General features: G+C 40.0%; 1 protein-coding gene across 1 annotated transcript in view; it reads left to right on the plus strand.

Annotated features, from left to right (window-relative positions):
• Positions 1-18,002, plus strand: part of mtnr1ba (melatonin receptor type 1Ba) — a 32,571-nt gene extending 14,569 nt beyond the window's left edge. Inside the window, exons 2-3 of the mRNA XM_072457009.1 lie at positions 16,371-16,489; positions 17,256-18,002. Of these exons, the coding sequence (XP_072313110.1) occupies positions 16,371-16,489; positions 17,256-18,002 (866 nt within the window). The remainder of the gene's footprint in view (positions 1-16,370; positions 16,490-17,255) is intronic.
• The last annotated feature ends 5,386 nt before the right edge of the window (positions 18,003-23,388 follow it).

The raw sequence follows: 23,388 nt of genomic DNA on the forward strand, positions 1-23,388 counted from the left end.
GAGAGTGCGAGCCCCTCTGCATCTGTCCGAATGAACGACTCTGGCATCGAGGCATCTGCTGTTGTGATCTTGAACGTTACAAACATTAATTTAATTGAGGAATAACAACCGCATGTGGACAAGCAGGTGGTATTCTCCTCCAGAGAACTTACATAAAACACCTTAAGTTTGTTATTTTGTCTTATGCAAACCACAGAAAGAGGTGAGAGAGCTATTCGTGCGAGTCAACCAGCCAAATGCAACTCCTTTCACACTCTCCAACATCACAACACGGACTACGTATTTGGCAAACGTCTCTTTCTCCTCTTAAGCAACAAAAGCAGACGGAAGGAAACAGAATGCGTTGTTTTCTTCTCTTTTGGGTCTCGCAGGGGCCGAATATTTTAAGAGTTTGTTTTTTATTGCAGTGCAGCGATCGATGTACCTGAATGTGCGAGAAGGTTGTTCAAAGCAGCTTCATAAAAATGTAATGTGGCTCTGCTCTCTGCTACATGTGGTTTCATGGCCCTACAAATCACATGAAGCGCTGTGCAGTGGAAAGAGCCCTCCAGAGGTGAGAGGATCATCGAAGAAGGCTACGCGGTTGGGGCTAGCGATGCGTGCTAATCCTTCCCTCCCGCGCATTGGTCATCTGGTTGTAAAGCTTTAAAGTCAAATCTGTTTTTCCCCCACTACATACTGTATTATAAATATTGTAAAAGCATCTCTGTGAGACTGCTGCGTGTTGTCTGTGTTGAATTAAAGAGCGCTTTATTCTCTGCGAAATTCTCGGAAGTAGCGCCGTTAGCATGCTAGTTGTTGTTAGCTTTTACTGTGATGGCCAATTCTGCTCCGAACGTTGTGGAAAAACGCTTAAAACTCATCTCTGTGATTAATTATGACGTTTGTGATGATGTAAGTGAGTGAGCAATAACTTGGACCTCTGCAAACAGTTTATAATGACTGAACTAGCTCTGTTTTTCATTGTTTATTTCATATAATAGGACACATGTCTACAACACGTCTCTATCCAGGCCTTTGTTTCAAGAGTAAAAACATGTAACGTCACCATAGAAACAAAACAGCTGTGAGCCTGACGTCAACTCACCTTCAATTCACTTCTTTCTTTATTCTTATCCTACTGGAATCTATGAAAAGAAAGCTTCACCGTCTTGTTGGAACTATTTTGTTATTTGAATGAAACTGTGGCATAGTGTCAAAAACTAAACTCAGCTGTTTTGCACAGTGTGGACTCACTGAATAATACCATAGACCAAGTTGCAGGTCAGATCTGTGCAGTGGCGACCCCAATGAACAGTTTTGTACAACTAAATGATGTAAACGTGATATTCCAGGTTAAGGAATAATAACTCCATGGAGACAAGCAGGTGGCGGACAGTGACACCCAGAAAAGTGACACATGTACCTTTAGTCTTCTCTCACTGTTTACACCAAGAATATTTGTTAATATCTGCTTGTTTATGGTCTGTTTTTGAGTATGTTCTGAAGATTTTGAAAACCAAATCTGATGTTCAGAACCAAATAAATTAGATTCACTGTATATATATTTTTTTTATCACAAAAGACGCCACCTCATTTACGCGTTTTTCATACATTTGCCAGAAAAAAACATAAAAGAGCAAGAGATATTTTGTCACTCACAGGAAGCGTGAGCAGATAGAAAAATACACACATCAGATTTTGCGGTTTTGCAATTTCAACCTGACAACTCCAGAAATGACATAATGATCAGATTGTTTGGTGTGTAAGTGAATCTGGCCAGTGTAAACAGAGTAAAAATAGAATATATTTAAATGATATTATCTCAAAACGCCACAACAAGCTGCCAGATTCATACACGCAATAGTAAGCAGGAAGTCTGGGCTGTTATTTATGTCAATATTAAAAATATATATAGTGGATTCAGCACCTAAATCTGTCAAAACAAAATCAATGTTGTAATATAAAGCACACATTACACAACATTACCACTTTATCCGACAAACAGCACCTTGCTCAAACAATAAACTGTAATCATTATGAGATTAAATGAAAGAATTGATACTATAACGTATGTATTGAATTGATGTAGTCTTTTTAAACTCCTGCAGATTTCAAAATATAGAGGATTAACCTGAGTTATTCCTCCTCCTCTGTCTCCAGTGCAAACAGAGTAACAGATCACAGTTTTATTGCTTTTGCGGCTCTTGCTCAGTCACTTCGTCCTCCTTTCATTAAAGTTTAAAGCCCGGCCGCTGCAGGTGGCACTAACAGGAACAGTCGGATGGACACAATGACATGGTGACATCGACGGTCTCCCGAGCGACGGGCTGAGCACTGATCACCGTGCACGACCTTCTACTGGAGAATCAGACGAGCCGCCGCACAAAGGGTCAATGATGTTCGTCCCATTGTGCTATTGTCAGGGATATCGATGAAGCTGCATTGTTTTACTTTTCAGGTTAGGATAATACCACCCGCTTGTCTCCGTGGAGATGCTATCGCTATTTTTCATTTATCTGGCATCAGTTACAGGTGTTTTATTACTCGAAACGTTCTTACTGTGAACCTGGGTCCCCTCTCCGTAGATCGGACTTGTAAGATGGCTGTCTCGTGTTGAAATGATAAGATAAGTTCAGCTTTGTTTGTCCCGCTGTGGGGAAATGTTAAGCGTTGTAACGCAAAGAACAGCTATCAACTATCCAACTTTAACCATCAACTTAAAGTGCACATGACCCAGTTCACAAAATCAAAGTGAACATGATTATATTTAATAATTTACCAAAGATGTTGGTCAATTTGGTAACCTAACGTTTATAATGTTACGGTTGAACATGAGCAGCAGATGTGACGTGGGTAGAGGCAACTCCACTGCTGTTACCTAGCAACCATGCTGTAAACAAGGGCCAAAATCCAAATAAATGACACAATAGTTGCGATTTAAGCATGAATAATACCTGAGCAACTTCACTTTGTTAAATGATTGTTTAAACGTTCTGCATATTGTGTTCGCGGCGTGTAAATTGCACAGGAACAGCGCCTTTAAATCGAACCGATCTTACCAAAATATTGGAAATAATAAATAATGAAATAATATAATACACTGTAGTATTTTACTTTTTTCTTTATTTCCAGTGTTTTTGCATTTCTAATATTTTAGTAAGATTGGTACTACGCTGTGCAGGTGGAGTAGAAATATAAGGTTACAAAACTGTTGCAATAAGTGGCTATGGCTATGTTTTTATATAGAAGTGATCGATACAGCGATAGATGAGTTTAATGCCATATTGTGCCATGTGGGCTCTTTCTGTTTGGTGACTGCTTGTTCTGGATGTGTCTGGGTAAGTTTCCTCCTTCAGTGACAGCAAAAAGTTTTGAAAAAGTATTGAACCTTTCAAACTTCCCTGTAGAGCAATTAAATCTAAGTTAGACCAAAGCATCCCCAAATATTATTTTGACCATGCTGCGTTCAGGGACACTGTGGAGATGCCAGAAAACTGCAAAAAGTACAAATTGGATTAGTAGCAGCAAGTAGTGCAAATAAATAAATAAAATCATTGATACACAAGGGCATTTTAGTGTGAATATTGTGATTGGAGTTGTTACTCAAGTTTATCTGGACGAGGGTCTCCATGGAGATGATATTGCGTTGCTTTGAATATTCCGCAGTATGACATTTTCACGTTTTATTGCTAAAAACATGCCGCTTGTTTCCATGACATTGATATGATGACAGGATTAATGCCACACTGTGAAAAGTGTCATAGTTCCTCCCTAAACTGTTGCGGTAAAACATGCCACACAGTGAATAGAGCTGGATGGAATTAAATTAAAGGTACACACACCGTTCTGTAATTACGCAAATAATAAATAATCAGTCACCAGTTTCGCACCGCGCATGTTTATTGCCACATATTATTTCCGTCTCCTCGTCCGCTCACCCACTCGTGCAAACTGTATGTCGGTGCATTATCTCGGTGAGGGGGAGTTTTAATGAGATGGACCCGAGCCAGAAGTGTCTCCGCTGTGACTAACTGTGGCTTTCCCCCAAACAAACAAACATCAGCCTGACTGTCGGACAAACTCGATGACTGTGACATTCAGACACACGGCCGCCATAACATTAACACCACAGGCCTCTGTGCGTACATTTCTGTCACAACCTTCTCTTCGCACAAGCTGTTGCTCTGGAGACGCTCTGAGTCACTTACACACTCAGTTTTACATTTAAATTTGCCAAATTTTGAGGAGAGGAAATTTCAAACAGCACTCTCCTGTCTAATAAAGGCTACGGGCCAGAAAATCTAAAAACAACAACAACAACAAAAACAAAAACAAGAAGGTGGGAAGGGAGGGGCACGAAGTCACGAACGCTGATGTGTGTGACCTGGATACCTAAATAGTGAAGGCGCGTGAAAGGCGTGTGGTCCTGCTCCCGATCTTATGTTAACAAAAGTGTCTTCATTAGGACTAGTTAGCTTTGTTTACAGCAGACATTCGCTGTGGCATAGTTTCAATAAGATTCTGCAACATTAAAAGATTTATTTTTGCATTTGTGTTATTTTTCACAAATCGATCTTGTGTTGATGAGATGTGAGAGAGTGACCACTGCGCAAAGCCCTCTCCAGCTCGGCCCAAACACTCTCACTGGGGTTCAGATCTGTAGTAGATTAGTTTCTGCTTCTCAAATATGCTTTTTACATTTACTCAGGTGCATAAGATGAAGAAGATACAAAGATCTCTGGTGAAAATACAAAATACCATTGCAGTGTAGACAGTAAGATACATTTGGATCAAGTTACAGAGCATAAAAACAATATTACTTTAGCACAAACGGACTGAGCATCTGATTAAAAGTGTAAGGCCGCAGTTACGTGATTTTCAACGACCGGGTTGCCGCGTAATATGTTACGTTGTTATTAATATGTTACGTTAACATTCCAGACACTTACAACTGTTTGTTGTCTATTCGTCATGTAGCTGTACACCTATTCATCTGTTATGAATTAATAATAATATAATAATAATAATGTACAGTGAACTATACCATAAGAATATAAAGTGATGTACAATGAAAGCAGGTGCTATAATGTGAAAGAAAGTGCTACAAAAAAGGGAAAAAAGCTGAGATACGGATATCAGTGAAATATCTAAAAAGCCTGAAAACCCTTGATGACGATGCAAGGTCTATTTTCCGCCGTCTCTTAGTTCTGTACGTCAAACATATAAGCGACAAATAGCACTAGAGCACAGTCCATCTTCTCGCTGGTATTTCGCATGCATTTTTCAGACCGGGCCCGTTCTCCCTCTGCAGCGCGGTCGGCCTCGGCAGCGTGTCCTCACAGCCCCCCTCGATCAAAGACGCTTATTAAACTTTCAACTCGTATTGTGTAACGCTTTATGTAACGGTGCGTGACGTCAGGGAAAGCTAGCTCTCATTTATTTAGCATTTTAACAGAGGCTTGATATGAGAGCGCTCCGGGGCCCGGGGAAAGTGTCTCGTTTTGGTGGGAAAGCCTTGTCATGTGCTCCTTGTGATCCTCCAGAGGGATGGAGAGTGGGGAGAGGGGAAGGAACTGCGTCACATTCAAGGTGAGCGAGGGAACGCGTGGAAAAATAAAAACATTTCAGGGACAAATGTATTTTACTGCTGGATGATGGAATTTTCTGCGAATGTTCAATCCGTAATACCATATTTTTAATCCTAAATGAGGACTATATCAAGGTTTGGTGTTGAGTCGGCCCATACATTAACGTACATCTGATCTAGAAGTGACAACAGTGCATTGGGCAGCTCAGAAAAACTGAAGCAACATTGAAAATACTACAAATATATAGGCTCCTGTGCCATGGGGTCTGTAAATGAGATAAATATGACCTTTCACCTCGAATGCACTGCCTGTTCAAACATGGCTGCTCGTCTAGTTTAGATCTGTGTAGCCAAAGTGAAGAGACTGTCTGCCTTTTTTGACCTTGACAATCATTTTATAAACCGTACAATCCACACGATCTGTTTAAAAATGGGTGTTATTATTTTTTATACCAAACTTAAAGGCGCAATGGACGATTTTTCGGCGATTTGAGAACGCAGGTGGAAGTGCGCATGCCCCTCCCCCGTGCGGACTGATACAACACACACGTGCGTTTGTTTATTAGCGCAACGGAGCGCATCGCATCTCTCGTCTCCCGTAGATTTCTGTCCACTTCTGCGTCAGCTCGAACTGTCTTTCTCCGTCTTCATTTTACACTGAGGGAACTATATTATGATAGATCCATGCGCTTAGGCACGCGGAAACGTGAGGACGAACCGCACGCGGCTGCAGGTGAGCGATAGGTGCGTTTTATGATTGGTACGTGGCAGGACTAATGATTTATCCACGCCACGAGGAAATATGATTAAAACATTTGCTGAAAAAAATCGTCCATTCCACCTTTAAGTGTCATGATTTCAATTTATTTGTGTCGTCATTACCAGGATACGGAACGTTTGATCATCAGACTTGTTTCGAGAGCGAAATTCTTTAAAGTTGCTGAACTCTTAACCGTTAGTTGCAGAAATGGCAGCCCATCTTCGATCATGATATGTATGTGTGTAAAAATGACTTTGTTCAGCCACATTCACTTTGAAAATGATCGATAAACTTTCATGCATAAAAGGCAAATTAAAACACATCACAGTAACAGACCCAAGCTGATCTGTGACTGGATTTGTTTTGTGTTTGGCCAGTGGGACTTTGAATGGTTTAAGATAAGATAAGATAAAATAAGATAATCCTTTATTGTCCCACATGGGGAAATTTCATTGTTGCAACGCAGGAAGATACAGCGGTAGATACAGAAGAAAAGAACAGATCACTTATAGGAAGTCTGAAAAACACTTTCAGTAGAAGATCTCCTATAAACAAAAACTCCCATAGACAAATAAATAAATACATAAATACCATTGCATGTGATCACGACAGTAATTGCACATGAATATGTGTCACGACGGCACATAGATTGCACATGAATTTCACAGTAATTGCACATGAATTGCACATGAATTTCAACAGCAATTGCACATATGACAGAATTGCACATTGTTAAGTCAGTATTGCGAGTGTTCAGGACTAACAGTGTTTGTTATAAAGTCTGACAGCAGCAGGAAGGAAAGACCTATGAAACCTCTCCTTCACACAAGTTTTTAGAATAGTCTAGTATTATGACCAAGTATTATGACCACCTGGTAATTAGGGTTAAGAAAATAGCATTTTATTGTGTTCCTAAAGATTGATTTTTATTCAAATCAAGGATTCAAAATTGGTATCGAGTATCAAGCTTTTCACAAAATCAAGTTTGCAATGATGACAATACTAGATTATTATTTTTTTAATGTATTTTTTATGTAGTGTGAACAGTGTGAATTGTGTGAAATTTGTACTTCTAAGGGAATTAGGTTGATTGACATGATATAAGCTACACGGACGGCTTGATCATGATTCTTTTCTTCATCAATCACAGTTTTCAATTCAATTTCATTTTGTCTATTTGAAAACAAATTAAATGGTATTCAACAATAGTTTCCTGAACATAAGCTCTGCTCCAAACCAGATGCTTTTACTGTTAGAGAAATGGCTGGGGACGTCGCAATTAAAAGGAATTCATCATTGACAACTGGAAATGACTGAACATCTGTCTACAGTTTGTCCAGATGCTTTTATAAATATCTGTGTACATGAACGTGATCTGCTCTCCACCACTGAAATGTTTACTCCTTTGTTATTCATTGTCTGACTTCATCGCCACCACAGACATTGTTGATTCATTTCTCCCTGTGGCCCTCAGAGGCAACTGTTGTTGTGATTTTGGGCCTTACAAAAATAAATTGATTTGATGATTTGATTTGATGATATTCAGAGTTCTAGTCCAGAGGTTTTTGTATTTAGGTAACATATTAGTTCTAATTCACATTGCATCTGGTTCTGGTTCCCTTGTATTAAACCCCAGAAACTTGAGCTGAAGCGGTCCCTGGAGTGTTGCCGTTGTCCTGGACACGAGCTGAAGTGACAGATAGCGCTCCCTGACCTCCTCGTGACCTCACTTACTCTGGATCTGAAAATGTTTGGGCTGAAACGCTGCGTCTGAACTTATTCCCAGCTTCACAGACCCACACGTTTTCAAAAGGAGCATTTTTTTTGGCTTTCATGGCACTCCTTTGAGTTTGTTCAAAGAAATTCAATATTTCCATTTCACACAAGTACAGTGATCCCTCAAACCATCACACTTATAGTATAAGTATTCGCATTGCATGCTTAAAAAAAAAAAAAAGTTTTCCATCTAAAAGCTTTATTTCACAGGCAGTTGTAGCGTGAAATTGGGGGAGAGACATTCAGCAAATTGCCAAAAATCGAGCCAGTGACACCACGGTGGCAGCAACCTCACATGTGCAACACCTTTAACCACTGTACCACCGACAAGAAGAGCCTGCCAATTTAGATGTAGCATAAAACATTCTAATTAGTAGCATTTTTGCAAGAAATGTTTCTTATTAATTAATTATTCTAATCAAAATAAATGATTTAAAAGCCCCACTAACAGCTATAATTTAAGTCTACATATACATTGTATTACATAATGAATGTGCCATGTGGTTCCGGTAAATGTACATGACCAAACAGCGGGGTTCGAGGACTTAAAGGCCCTTCATTGTCGCTTGCGGGTGTAACTGACTCTGACGACATGTGAAAGCTGCTCGGTTTGGCCTGGCGTCTTCCAGTGGTCTGTGGTACTCTGGGTAAATATTTGGTCCATTTTACTCATTTTACTCACACTTCATTTCCCTCTCCACTGCATTTTTGATTCAGGTGCGTTTCTGAAATCTGGCCACACCTCCACTCAAAGGGCGGTAAATATGTTTATAGAAATTAATCTAAGCTATATTATTGCAATTATATATAACAAAATAAGTAGTAGAAGTAGTAGTAAGTAGAGTAACATTCTGAAACGTAGAGTAACATTCTGAAACGTAGAGTAACATTCTGAAACGTACAGTAACATTCTGAAACGTACAGTAACATTCTGAAACGTAAAGTAACGTTCTGAAACATAGAGTAACGTTCTGAAACGTAGAGTAACATTCTGAAACGTAGAGTAACATTCTGAAACGTAGAGTAACATTCTGAAACGTAAAGTAACGTTCTGAAACGTAGAGTAACATTCTGAAACGTAAAGCAACATTCTGAAACGTAGAGTAACGTTCTGAAACGTAGAGTAACATTCTGAAACGTAAAGCAACATTCTGAAATGTAGAGTAACGTTCTGAAACGTAGAGTAACATTCTGAAACGTACAGTAACATTCTGAAACGTAAAGTAACGTTCTGAAACGTAGAGTAACATTCTGAAACGTAAAGCAACATTCTGAAACGTAGAGTAACATTCTGAAACGTAGAGTAACATTCTGAAACGTAGAGTAACGTTCTGAAACGTAGAGTAACATTCTGAAACGTAGAGTAACATTCTGAAACGTAGAGTAACATTCTGAAACGTAGAGTAACATTCTGAAACGTAGAGTAACATTCTGAAACGTAGAGTAACATTCTGAAACGTAGAACGTAGAGTAACATTCTGAAATGTAGAGTAACATTCTGAAACAGAGAGTAACATTCTGAAACGTAGAGTAACATTCTGAGACGTAGAATAACATTCTGAAACGTAGAGTAACATTCTGAAACGTAGAGTAACGTTCTGAAACGTAAAGTAACATTCTGAAACGTAGAGTAACATTCTGAAACGTAGAGAAACATTCTGAAACGTAGAGTAACATTCTGAAACGTAGAGTAACATTCTGAAACGTAGAGTAATATTCTGAAACGTAGAGTAACATTCTGAAACGTAGAGTAACATTCTGAAACGTAGAGAAACATTCTGAAACGTAGAGTAACATTCTTAAACGTAGCGTAACATTCTGAAACGTAGAGTAACATTCTGAAACGTAGAGTAACATTCTGAAACGTAGAGTAACATTCTGAAACGTAGAGCGTAGAGTAACATTCTGAAACGTAGAACGTAGAGTAACATTCTGAAACGTAGAGTAACATTCTGAAACATAGAGTAACATTCTGAAACGTAGAGTAACATTCTGAGACGTAGAATAACATTCTGAAACGTAGAGTAACATTCTGAAACATAGAGTAACATTCTGAAACGTAGAGTAACATTCTGAAACGTACAGTAACATTCTGAAACGTAGAGTAACATTCTGAAACGTACAGTAACATTCTGAAACGTAGAGTAACATTCTGAAACATAGAGTAACATTCTGAAACGTAGAGTAACATTCTGAGACGTAGAATAACATTCTGAAACGTAGAGTAACATTCTGAAACATAGAGTAACATTCTGAAACGTAGAGTAACATTCTGAAACGTACAGTAACATTCTGAAACGTAGAGTAACATTCTGAAACGTACAGTAACATTCTGAAACATAGAGTAACATTCTGAAACATAGAGAAACATTCTGAAACGTAGAACGTAGAGTAACATTCTGAAACGTAGAACGTAGAGTAACATTCTGAAACGTACAGTAACATCCTGAAACGTAGAGTAACATCCTGAAACGTAGAGTAACATTCTGAAACGTAGAGTAACATTCTGAAACGTAGAGAAACATTCTGAAACGTAGAACGTAGAGTAACATTCTGAAACGTAGAACGTAGAGTAACATTCTGAAACGTAGAGTAATATTCTGAAACGTAGAGTAATATTCTGAAACGTAGAGTAACATTCTGAAACGTAGAGTAACATTCTGAAACGTAGAGTAATATTCTGAAACGTAGAGTAATATTCTGAAACGTAGAGTAACATTCTGAAACGTAGAGTAACATTCTGAAACGTAGAGTAACATTCTGAAACGTAGAACGTAGAGTAACATTCTGAAACGTAGAGTAACATTCTGAAACATAGAGTAACATTCTGAAACGTAGAGTAACATTCTGAAACGTAGAATAACATTCTAAAACATACAGTAACATTCTGAAACGTACAGTAACATTCTGAAACGTAGAGAAACATTCTGAAACGTAGAGTAACATTCTGAAATGTTAGTAACATTCTGAGACGTAGAGTAACATTCTGAAACGTACAGTAACATTCTGAAACGTACAGTAACATTCTTAAACGCACAGTAACATTCTGAAACGTAGAGAAACATTCTGAAACGTAGAGCAACATTCTTAAACGTACAGTAACATTCTGAAACGTAGAGTAACATTCTGAAACATAGAGTAACATTCTGAGACGTAGAGTAACATTCTGAAACGTACAGTAACATTCTGAAACGTAGTAGAAAAAGCTTCAGTTGTACTATGGAACACGCCTGGACGAATGAGGGATTACACCGACATTCTGAAACGTACAGTAACATTCTTAAACGTACAGTAACATTCTGAAACGTAGAGAAACATTCTGAAACGTAGAGTAACATTCTGAAACGTAGAGAAACATTCTGAAACGTAGAGTAACATTCTGAAACGTACAGTAACATTCTGAAACGTATGCCCCTGAATACCCTGGTGCTTCTGCAGTGGTTTGACTGTGCAGTGCACCAGAGCCTGGATGTGGCGCCTGTTGAGCCGGTCCAAAGCAGGTCATTAATGCTCTTTTGTGTGGACATGTTTGGGCCGCAGTGCTGACTCAGGCCCCGGTGACTGACGCATTAAAAGCCATTACAGCGAGCGGCTTGTATTTCACATCCGCTGCCCCGCTTCACGTGTCACCCACGGACACTGCAGCACATTCACCCCGGGCCACATGTTCGAGCGACACACGGGGGCGCTTCGGATGAGAGCGCACTAAAAAAGGCAATCGTTGTACACTAATTGGTTCAAAGTCACAAGTAAATGATTGAAATTTTCTCAGACTAGATTCAGTTTTATGTCTGATGTTGTACTTTGGTGTTACGCTAGCAAACTCCACAAAATGAAACGTCGACTGGAAGAATGCATTATGTCAACTTTATCCATTTAATTATTGGTCCAAGGCAAATGTTGATGATTTTATCCAAAGAGATCCTGTTATGGCTTGATTGTAGCATACTTTTCACGGACAGTAAAATAAGTAGTAACTTAATACAAATGAACTAACGTAGTAGTAATTTACCGTATTTTCCGGATTATAAGTCGCACCAGCCAAAAAATGCAAAATAGAGAAGGGAAAAAAAGTTGCACTGGAGTATAAGTCACATTTTTGTGGGATTTTTTAAAAATAAAATCCAAGACCAAGAACCGACATTTAATCTTGAAATGCACTTTAAAATAAAAACAGATGAGAGAACATGGTGAATAGGTGTACGTATGCTAACGCTAACACCTTCAGCTACATGACGTATGCTAACGCTAACACCTTCAGCTACATGACGTATGCTAACGCTAACACCTTCAGCTACATGACGTATGCTAACGCTAACACCTTCAGCTACATGAGGCACAGACAGAACTGTGGTAAGTGTCTGGTATGTTAACGTAACATATGAACAGTTATTCAGATAACTATAGCATAAAGAACATGCTAACAAGTTTACCAAAGCATCAGTTTTACCCCAAATCACTAAATCCATTGAATTCTTCTTCCTCTGTGTCACTTCTAAACAACTCCACAAACCAGTGTCGGTGTGAAAATAATCAACACGTAAAATGCAGTTAACAGTGTGAAAATAACAAATAAAATCACATATAAGTCTAAATATAAGGCCAAAACTATGATACAGTCCGGAATATACAGTAATACAAATGCTTGTTCTGTCCCTGTTACTGACACACATACTGCTGGTGTATCCTTGGGCAAGACATTCTCCAGTTCACGCAGTCTTAAGGAAAATAGTTAAATAACAGTTTCGAAATAACCAATTTTTGTCACAATGCAAACTTTGAATAAAGATAAATGTGATGTTGTGTGGGAGTCAAACTGAGGCAATAAAGACTTCTTTTGCACAAAACATTCAGCTGCATTTGCTTTTTTTTTGTATTAGAAGTTGCTCTCCCCTGCCACCAATCACACACCTCACTCATCAATCATAGGCACAGTGAGTGAAACATCCTGCCCCACAACAGCTCTGCAGATGGGGCCCCGAGCGGCAGCAGCTGCTCCTGACAGGCTGCAGAGACATGTAATAAAGTAAACCTTACCTTACCTTATTGACAGCAGAATGATTTACACTCTCAAACAAGGCTAACAACAATAGCTGATCCAATGAAGGTGTGTGGACTTTGAAAAAACGGAGGAGCACTTCTTTCAGTTACAATGTAAAGCAAAACCAAGAGTTTAAATCAAGAAAACCCTCATCAAACGCCATATTTGTGATGCCACCAGGACAAGTTACAGATGAGATCTGTGGAGAGGCAAGCAGCTTCCAGTGAGGATGTAAGAATGTTTGTCAATCCACCTAAACTTGAATAAATCCAGGAGTTAAAAATGTAGAAAACAATAATATCTCAGTGGGAAAAAGTCAAATGTTAACAGCTGTAAACAAGTGCAAATAATATTTTTTATTTTATAGTTTTGAGAAAAAAACCATCATCTCTACCATGGACGGTTAAAGCCTCAAAGTAGTTGTTGCTGTACACTACAGTATTTCTGCTTCAAACAAACGTCTGAGAGCAAATCAGACACTCTGTAGAAAACAAAGTGATAAAATGCTCTGAGTTGGCATGTTTAGGCGCGGCGCTGATGCCCTGTGGAGGTCGAGGCATGAATGGCAGTGTCGGGACGTCAGCATAACCATAACTTATGTGTTCACAGAGTGGCTGCGTCTGCAAGGTCAAGGCTCACACATAATGGAGCGTTTAGTGCTGCATGTTACTGACAGAGCAGCATAACACGGCTCAGTGAGACAGACGAGCAAACGCCACAATGTAACAGAGCGAGTCCAGCGTTTTAGTCTGGATTTGAGTGTGGAGCTGTGAAGGCACTTTTGCTTTCAGAGTCAGGACGTGACCATCATGCATCTGTGTACAGGCCTAATCCAAAGTCGTCATTAGTCTGAAAACTGTCTAAGGGCCAAACTTAGTCCTCACTTTTCTCACATTCCTGAGTCCTAATTTGTCATTGCGGTGAGTTTTAAGCACTTTGCATTGGGGCTGCACAATTTTTGAAAAATATTCACTTATTATAAAACTTTAGCATCTTATTGGAGCTTTTGACCATATCATGTTTGTTTCCCTTCCTCGCGTACCCACTTTAAGTTGTGTTTGGAGTGATTCATGCTCGCTGTAATCCCCAGATTCCCCACGATACACGCCCACTGCTCTTGGTTCTGTAATTCAGTGTTCTTAAACGCGTAGTCACTTTGGCACAAATAAAAAGAGATCATCTGCTCGCTTTGTGAAAGTAAAGAGGCCGGTGGTTTTATTCCAGAAGTAAGCAGACTTGGTTTTTATTAAGTCATTTTTTCCATTTTGAACAACAGTAATAAGTGTCTTTTGAGATCGAAACAGACACAAATAGACGTAAACATAAATTCTGCATCAGGATCAGTTGCAATATGTCTGGTTTCCTGAACTTGTGCCTCTAAAATGGTCATGTGGACCACAAAACCCGCAGCAGCAGCTCAAGAGCAATACTTCTGTGTTTGAAGAATGGATTGTGTTACACCGTGTAACTGGATTTAATGTGAAATCAAACCCAAATCAATATAGAAATCAAATCTTTGCGTTCTAGGACAAAACCGTGGCTTCTGTCATCACATACTTTTCACCGTGTTAGTTTGCAAAACACAACTGTTTTTTAATCAAAGCACTATGCTAACTCAGAATATTTTAAAACAATTCTGCAAAGTTACGTGTTATTGATATTTCTGTCCCGATTGGCAAAAGGTCAAGTCAAAAGTTCCCGTTCAAATACAATATTTGTTCCTAGGTCAGGGGTTAAAAATACTGCAGTATCCTGATGATGTGCTTAATAATACACAGTAAACACTAAAGGTCTTTTCACTGCTCTGGGACCGGGGTGACCGGACGCCCCAGTGGACGGGGCTGTTCTGTTTGAAGCTTCTTGGCCAAAGTCTCATTTCATTCATTCAGAAATATGTCCCTGGGTTTCAAGTGTCCCTGTCTACAGTGTTCCAGTTGAACTAATCAGAATATAAAGGCACTGCAGCATATGTTAATGCATTTGGCACCTCAACATTATTTTAACCAAAGTCAAGTCCAAATGTCCTCTTGAGTAAAGTGACATGTTCTGTTTCTCTGTAACTCTCAAACTGCAGGACAGTTTACTACACAGAAGTGCATACACATACGTATGTACTTAAAGTTTAGTGTTTAAGTATATATATACTTGTGGTTATCTCTGTCTTTAGTGTGAAAAGAGCCATTTCAGAGGAAAAAGGGCCTTAGGAGAGGCTGAGGATGGATCGAAGAGTATTGACTGTGTTGTTGACCTCTTAAGCATTAAAAGCAAAGACTTGTTTTCACTCTGGTTTTCTACCCACAGATGCCTGATAGTACATGTATTCATGTGTATATATATAAAGAGTAACGTCACTGACAATCATTTTCATAAAAAGAACAAATACATTTGTATAAACTTCATTTGCTGATTGGCAAAACTTGGTCTGTTAATTGCCCAAATCATAATTTGACCCACCAAAAGAAAATCCTGAAAATGTCCCATTTGTTCATGTTTGACTTTGACCAGTACATATCAGTTTGCCGATATATATCAGGCCAATATTTGTACACACAATGACATCGCAGAAGATGTTAGTACTAGGGTTATAGAATTCCATAGGAATTCATGTAAATAATGTGAATAAACAGGGTAATAACACTTCTGAGTGCCGCCTCGTAACAAAGAGTGATGAACAGAAGCATAACAGACTGATTTAATGCAAATACACTTTAAAAGAGATGGACTTGTTTGAAGTGTGTCACATGGTGTTCTTTGTCTTCCAGGTGCTGCTGTCTCAAACATCCTTAAACTGATGGAGACCAGTCACATCTGAGCACAAACCATAAAGTCTGTGAATCACAAACAAAACAAATGACAGTTTGGTGACTAAAGAGGAGTGAGATGATTATAGGGCTAAAGTTACTGAGACCACGCCCCTTTCCAGTGGTCCAGCAGAGGCTTCAGGGATTATACTTAATGAAGGCTAGTGTTCAAATCCGTTTTAAATGCATAATGAATAATGCATATAACACCATTAAATCCTCTCCACTATCATCAGTCATCTTTGTGTTTTTTTTACCATGAAGTGACAGAAGGAGATACTGTAAAACTGTGAAAGAGAATGACTGTCTCTATTCATCATTTACTAGAAGCGGCGCCGGACAAATCCACTTTGATGGATGCTTTGACGTCCCCGGAGATCTTTGACACAACTCTCCTTCTGTCTTCTGTCCGTGTCCTTGTAGGAAACGTGTTTGTGGTGAGCCTGGCCTTCGCTGACCTGGTGGCGGCGCTGTATCCTTATCCTCTGGTGCTGTACGCCATCTTCCACGACGGGTGGTCACTCGGGGAAACGCAGTGCATGGTGAGAGAGTACCACTGATTGTTTTCTGTCGCTTTTTAAGTACAAAATCTTTCTTTCCTGCATCAACTTGAGCCCCCGGAGACGGGCCCCAGGTGCTGCGCTGCTCCTGACAACACAGAGTATCACCTTAAACCTTAATCTGCTCCAAGGCTTTTGTTTTAAGAGATTAGAGCTCCCCAAATCACCAATAGCACTTTGAGAAGCTTGTTACGTGCAAACCAGGAATTTCACTTTGGTTGGAGGAGAAAATAATTTAGTCATTTATTATTAAGTCCGCCGCATTTGAGGCCAAATGTTGTTGGGGAAACGTATCAGGAAAGGAGCGGACTCTGGTCAGGTGGTAAAACAAAAATCAATACCCAGATTACAATTGATACTATATTGATATTATAAAAAAACATAAAAAACACACAAATTGTACAAAATGACGTTGATGTTAATGATTAATATATTAAACTGCATAGTAAACTATCAGTTTATATGTTTTTTTCTATGACTGTCAAAATGTGTATTAAATATCCATTGAGATTTCAAAAAAGTTCATGAAATAGGAATGATCTTCGGCGATAAGGTTTGAAGTGAGTTGATAAAAATATGCTAAAAGGTCTTTGTGTCCAGAGTGAGAAGGGACAGCATTCCTCTCAATAGTTTCAAAATGCAGTATCATGACAACACTAATCAAGACCTTTGCACGTTTGTTTGGAAAAGATCAGACGAATAACAGCGAATCATTCCCACTGCATGTCTTCTGCTTTGTCTGCTGCAGGTGAGCGGTTTCCTCATGGGCCTGAGCGTCATCGGCTCCATCTTCAACATCACGGCCATCGCCATCAACCGCTACTGCTACATCTGCCACAGCTTCGCCTACGACAAGCTCTACAGTTACCGAAACACGCTGCTGCTGGTCGCGCTGGTCTGGCTCCTCACCGTCGTCGCCATCGTCCCCAACTTCTTCGTGGGCTCGCTCCTCTACGACCCCCGGGTTTACTCGTGCACTTTCGCCCAAACCGTCAGCGCCTCCTACACCATCGCCGTGGTGGTGGTGCACTTTTTCGTCCCGATCACCATCGTCACGTTTTGCTACCTGCGGATTTGGATCTTGGTGATCCAGGTGCGGCGGAAAGTGAAGACGGAGGTTCGCCCGCGGCTCAAACCGAGCGATTTGCGAAACTTCATGATGATGTTTGTCGTTTTTGTGCTTTTTGCCATTTGCTGGGCGCCCCTGAATTTGATTGGATTGGCCGTCGCGATAGACCCGGCATCGGTGGCGCCTAAAATACCAGAGTGGTTGTTCGTGGTGAGCTACTTCATGGCTTACTTCAACAGTTGCCTTAACGCTATCATTTACGGCTTGCTGAATCAAAACTTTCGGAGGGAATACAAGAGAATCGTGACGTCGGTTTGGAACCCGCAATTGTTTTTCCAAGAAACGTCGCGCGGCGGGACAGAGGCGATGAAAAGTAAGCCGTCGCCAGGGCTGAACAATAACGAACAACAAGGAGAAACGCAATGACTACTAAAGACATTCTAATGCTGAGACGCTGGATTTAAGGCGAAACGCTCAATCCAGAGGTTCACGTAAAAGTGCACTGTGTAACTTTTCTGGTGAAGGGGGTCGTAGTAATACTATAGAGAGATCATGGATTATCTTGTGAATGGAACCGCGAAATTCTAATTGAAAATAATGAAAAAACAGCCACGACTTTTAATTGACATATAGTGGTGTGTTTGTGGTCACTATGCAGGAAATACCTGTCTCTGTCAAGGCATTTTTGCTCTGAATTATGAAAACAAATATTCAAATCAGAATTGTAAATTGGAAGGACAGAACCACCACTATTTCCACCACAAACAAACAGAAATATAAGGTATTTACTGCGTAAAAACGGCTAAACCTGTAGTTTAGATCTGTGTAAACATGTTCTGAAATACATGTGATTCTTGTATTAGTTTGACAGTTTAAAGGCCTATTTCAGTCTTTGGACCCGTTTAAAATGTATTCTATGAACATAATCTAATTATGCAAGTCTAGTCGCAATCGCAATCCTATAGAATTAAACTATGCTTGTGCGTCAATTCACCGTACAAATGCAACTAGTGATTTATATTACGTTTACATCACGACTGTTACCAGAAAAAACGTTTTGATCACTTTTTTCTCATCAGTTTGATTGAACACGAGCATTAGCGAAAGTACAAATATGAAAAAGTACCAAATATTTTAGATTTTAAGTTAAAAGTCCAGCTCCCCTTTTCTTCTGCACCATTTTCTAATCACGACACGGCTGCTAGAGTTGGCTGCTGGTCGCTAAAGGTCACCGTGACGACGATCTCTCTCGCCTTTATTATACCTAATTGGGGATACACCTCTTGCTTGTGCTGGTTGAAATGTTAATCCTTTAACCGGCACGCTCCATGGCATTCAACTTATCTTGCGTTCACTCAATTAAAGGTGCTAAAAATACATCCATGAAAACATTCCTACCGTGGGATCTGAGCTGCGGCGTTACGTAGCGGCGCCGACCTGCTCACGTCCAATCGGGGATACGTCGATATACGTTTTACGCCTCACCGCGGAAACCCTCAGAGGCCAAAGCCGCGACATCCCTCCGCCCGGAAAAGTTACGCAGCGGAGCTTTGACTCGGGGCGAAATGAATTAGCAAAGAAGACGATGGAGGACGCTGAAACAAGACGCAGCCAGTGCAAGTAAAGAGATCCAAACCGATGACAATATACGGATTGACGGGACGAGACTGTTGAGCTGAATGAATAAACCATGAGGGTGAATGTTGGCAGTAAAACTCTGTAGACGTTTGACGGAAATGCAACGGGATCGTGCCAAACGTCTCGACGAGGCAATATCCAAGTGAATATATTTGCAAGAGGCTCACTGAAAGCTTGTGAGCCGCTGTGCGTTTTCCTGTTCATTTTCATACCGATTTTGGTACCGCGACGATGGAAAAATACATACAATAGAATGTAATCTTCGACATAACATTTCTGTCGTTTCTTCAGTGCTACCGCGTGGTCTTAGATCGAGACTGCGCTAGAACCACAAGGTCCGGCGTGATCGCGTTGATGCGGTTCTGCGCCGGTATCGATTTCGACGCCGGTTCTTGTGTCGATTCGCGGCCGAGTAGCCACTTCTTTGACGCGTACGGCGGACGAGGCACCGCTGCGTTCGAGATTTGAGGTCAACTTGCGGAAAAGTATGGTATTCGTCGATATGTAACAGCGGACGTCTGAAACGTTCCGCTTCCAATGGACGAAAGAGACAGCGTCAACATAAACCGTGCGATACATCTTCAATACTTGGAGAAGCTTTGAGCGACTTCGGAAGGAGTTGTTTGTGTGATATCTGATGAAGATGTGATATATATTTAACTATGTATCTATTTATATTTTTTGTGCCAAAGACTCAAAGTGATCAACTGTGAAACTAGAAGAACAAGAGGCGTGAAAGGATGAAGCGTTGAGTGTGCCACAAAAAAACACCTATCGGTTCTGGTTCGGTCCCACTAGAGTCACTGTGGGGAACGTGGAATTCATGATGTAAATTGTTCAGGTTTTATTTGTTCAGGACAACCATTATTTTTCAAACGTTTGGCGTTCGCGACCCCCGATCGTGAATAGTAAGATCCCCCAACGGGATAATGAAGCCTCATGTTTAATGTTTGATTTTTATTTTCAGGATATAGACCTGGATAAATCACTTTGGTCGGCCAACGAATAACAATCTACATTTACTGCATTTTAAGCGTGTCTAGCCCTGGTTAAGACTGTTGTATACAATATCAAACGTTCTCTTCTAGCATCCCATGTTGAGAACCACTTACACAGATGAACAATACTATTATGCACTAAGAATTAAACTGAATTAAGGTATTCACTTGGCGTAATGATCATTAAAATTGGCTTAATAATCAAGAATAATCTTTAAATCGTGATACTTACGCTCACTATAGTCGCAACACATTGGATATCTCTACCGTAACTGGATTAGGGTTGCAGCCAACGATTATTTTGCCAATCGATCATTCGGCTAATCTTCCAATCAGCGCGATGACGCCAGGGAGAAGCCTCTTGGTGCTATCCAGATGGAGCACATTTACGGACAAAAGAATTATAATCCTTAAAAACATGTTGATGTTTCATGCGCGTCTTTCTGTTGTGACACCTGTTCCGTCTGAGTCATAAAACGTCTTCTCTCAACACATTATGGAGTGTGTATAGTCCAGACAACGATTAATCTATGACTAAATGAGTTGGCCATTATTATTGACTTGTTTTCAGCCCTAAACTGGTTGAGCGGCCCCGTTTTTTTCAGTTTTTTTGTATTACTTTTACGCATTGTTCACTTGAGAGAGTCGATTGGCTCCGATTCATCCTGAGCGTTTCGTGGCATATTGTCGTTTGTTGGTCGATTCCTGCCTCTTGTCCGAAAACTACGCCAAGGACAACACAGCTTAGTAACAGACTCTCTACGATGTGAAGTCCACTCGAATGGGTTTCCGTCGCGTTATAGTTATATCGTGCACTGAATGTTTGTGCTCTACAGTAAACTTTGTAACCGTGGAAACTGTTCAACCCACTGTGATCAAACCTCTGGGTCTCATCATGAAAACATCCAACTTTGCACTTTGTTCCGACCATTTGCGTTTATTTATCTCATATAAGCTGCAATATGTCACTTTCTTGGTGAAGGGGTACGCCACCTGCTGGCCTCTGTGTGGAGATGCTTTTGCGTTGCCCGGACTGTTCCACAGCATGGCATTAAAACAAATCTATCTTGTATTTATCCAATAACTACGGAAGCCCTGAGAGGCAAGACATAATTTACGATTCCTTTTACTAAGCAGTTTTCCCCTCCTCTAGTTTGAGCTTGCAGGTGAAAGAATATGTATATCGATACGTTGTTTTCTTCATCTAACTCGTTTTTACCGCTTGTTTTTTCGAGGAGGCATTTTTTTGGGACACAAACTGAAGAAAATAAAAGAATATGGTGTATTTTTATTTATTTTTACCCACAAGCTCAAACCAGAAGGAAGCAAATTGAAAAAGGATCATGATTGATGCGCTCTTTTTTTCCCCCTTACCTCTCTGGGCTTCCGTAAATAGCAGTTTATTTTATTGCTATAAAAAATAATAATAATAACTTTAAGAAAAATAGAATAGAATACTATTTAGTTACCATTTGTTTTCTATTTAATGGTTCTATTTACTGTGTTAACTAATTGGTTTTGTGTCACTGTGTGTAGCACTTTAGAAACAGCTTTTGTTTGAAAAACGTGCTATAGAAATAACGTGGATAATGCAATACCGTGGGACAATTCAGGCAAAGCAAGAACATCTCCATGGAGACAAGCAGGTAGCAGACCGTCCATCAGAAAAGTTACACAGTGCACCTTTAACTGACAACATTATGACTGTGTGAAATGTGGTCAGTCAAAGATCACTTCATCCAATTTTCAAGTTGACTTAGTAACTTTGTCTTAGTAACTACAGAACATATGATATTTTGATAAAGAAGAGCTCTTGCCTAAATTAATGTGAAATAATGATCATGTTGCTACGGCGCCCCGCGTGAATGCTCCGGCGCATTGTGAGGCCTCAAACTGGACATTTAGTTCGTCAATGGTGCCTAATGTTATTACTTTTAGCCTCAAACTAGAGAAACAAAATACAAAAAAAAAACAAAAAAACACCCACAAATGCTAATGAAGCTACGGTGGGAACACAGGAAAACACGTTCATGCACAGATACATTTGAGTATTGAAGACAAACAAACAAATAACCAGCTAAAATCCATCCACTGAACACTTCACAACAATGGAAGATGAGAGAATGTTTATTGACGATAGTGATGATGGATCGATGACAGAGCAGAGATGCTGGGACAGGCCTGTAAAGATAGGGCTTCTGGGTAATTAGAGGCGTGGTTAAAGAGCGGAGGCGTGGTCTCAGGACGAGGCGGTTGAGGCATGGTCCACCTCCTGAACCTGAGTCGACGATTAAGATAAGATAAGATAATCCTTTATTGTCCCACATGTGGAAATTTCATTGATGCAACGCCGGTAGATACAGAAGTAAAGAACAGATCACTTATAGGAAGTTTAACTGTCATTAACTGCATACATATGGACAAAATCCACCACAAACACACTTAATACTCAAAACGGCTTGCAGTTTAAAGGTCGTTCATCTATCGCTAACGCCGCGGCAGTCTTAGCCCTCCGTACGAAACACAAATCCGCCCCGACAAGCACAACCGCCGTTTACAGGCCGTGGGAATCTTAGTAAACCTCGAATCTTAGTAGTATTGAAGTTAAATGTGTTTTCTATGCATCCCGGGTTTGAGAATGGGTTGACAAAGCACTGCTCTTAAGAATGTGCATGACGTTATGTTTGTTCCAATTATTATCTGCAGAGGGCGGAGAACTGAAGACAAAGGGAGAGCGGTGATGTCCGAGGTCATTGAAGGTCACTGTCCTCATAATGCCAAAACTGTAGCTGCCCCAAGATGAATATACTTATTGTTTGAAGAAAGTAAGAAAGCAGAACAGCTTGAGTGTGCACTTGGAGCCCACTTTGAAGTTTGCAGTGGTTCTGGAAGTAAATTTGCCCTTTCTTTGTGCCGTAGAGACATTCAGAACAATTTAATTATCAAGAGTTAAAAGGCACGCCAAAGACTAAACAGTGTGTAATCCAAAAAAAACATTCAATTCAGCAAAATGTTTTAATAACTCAGCGGTTAATAAAGTCTCATTAACAGATTTTAAATTAAATTACTGAACCTTCTGTATCCGATTAGCCGCGAGCGGTTTTGCGGATAGTATTTGGTGGTACTTTTCTCAAATCAGAGGAATCCATAAGCATAACTGAATTAGAACAGACCCT

Source organism: Eucyclogobius newberryi, unplaced genomic scaffold, assembly GCF_026437365.1.
Source record: "Eucyclogobius newberryi isolate DKJ021-1_F unplaced genomic scaffold, fEucNew1.0.hap1 SCAF_10, whole genome shotgun sequence".
NCBI classification, from domain to species: domain Eukaryota; kingdom Metazoa; phylum Chordata; class Actinopteri; order Gobiiformes; family Gobiidae; genus Eucyclogobius; species Eucyclogobius newberryi.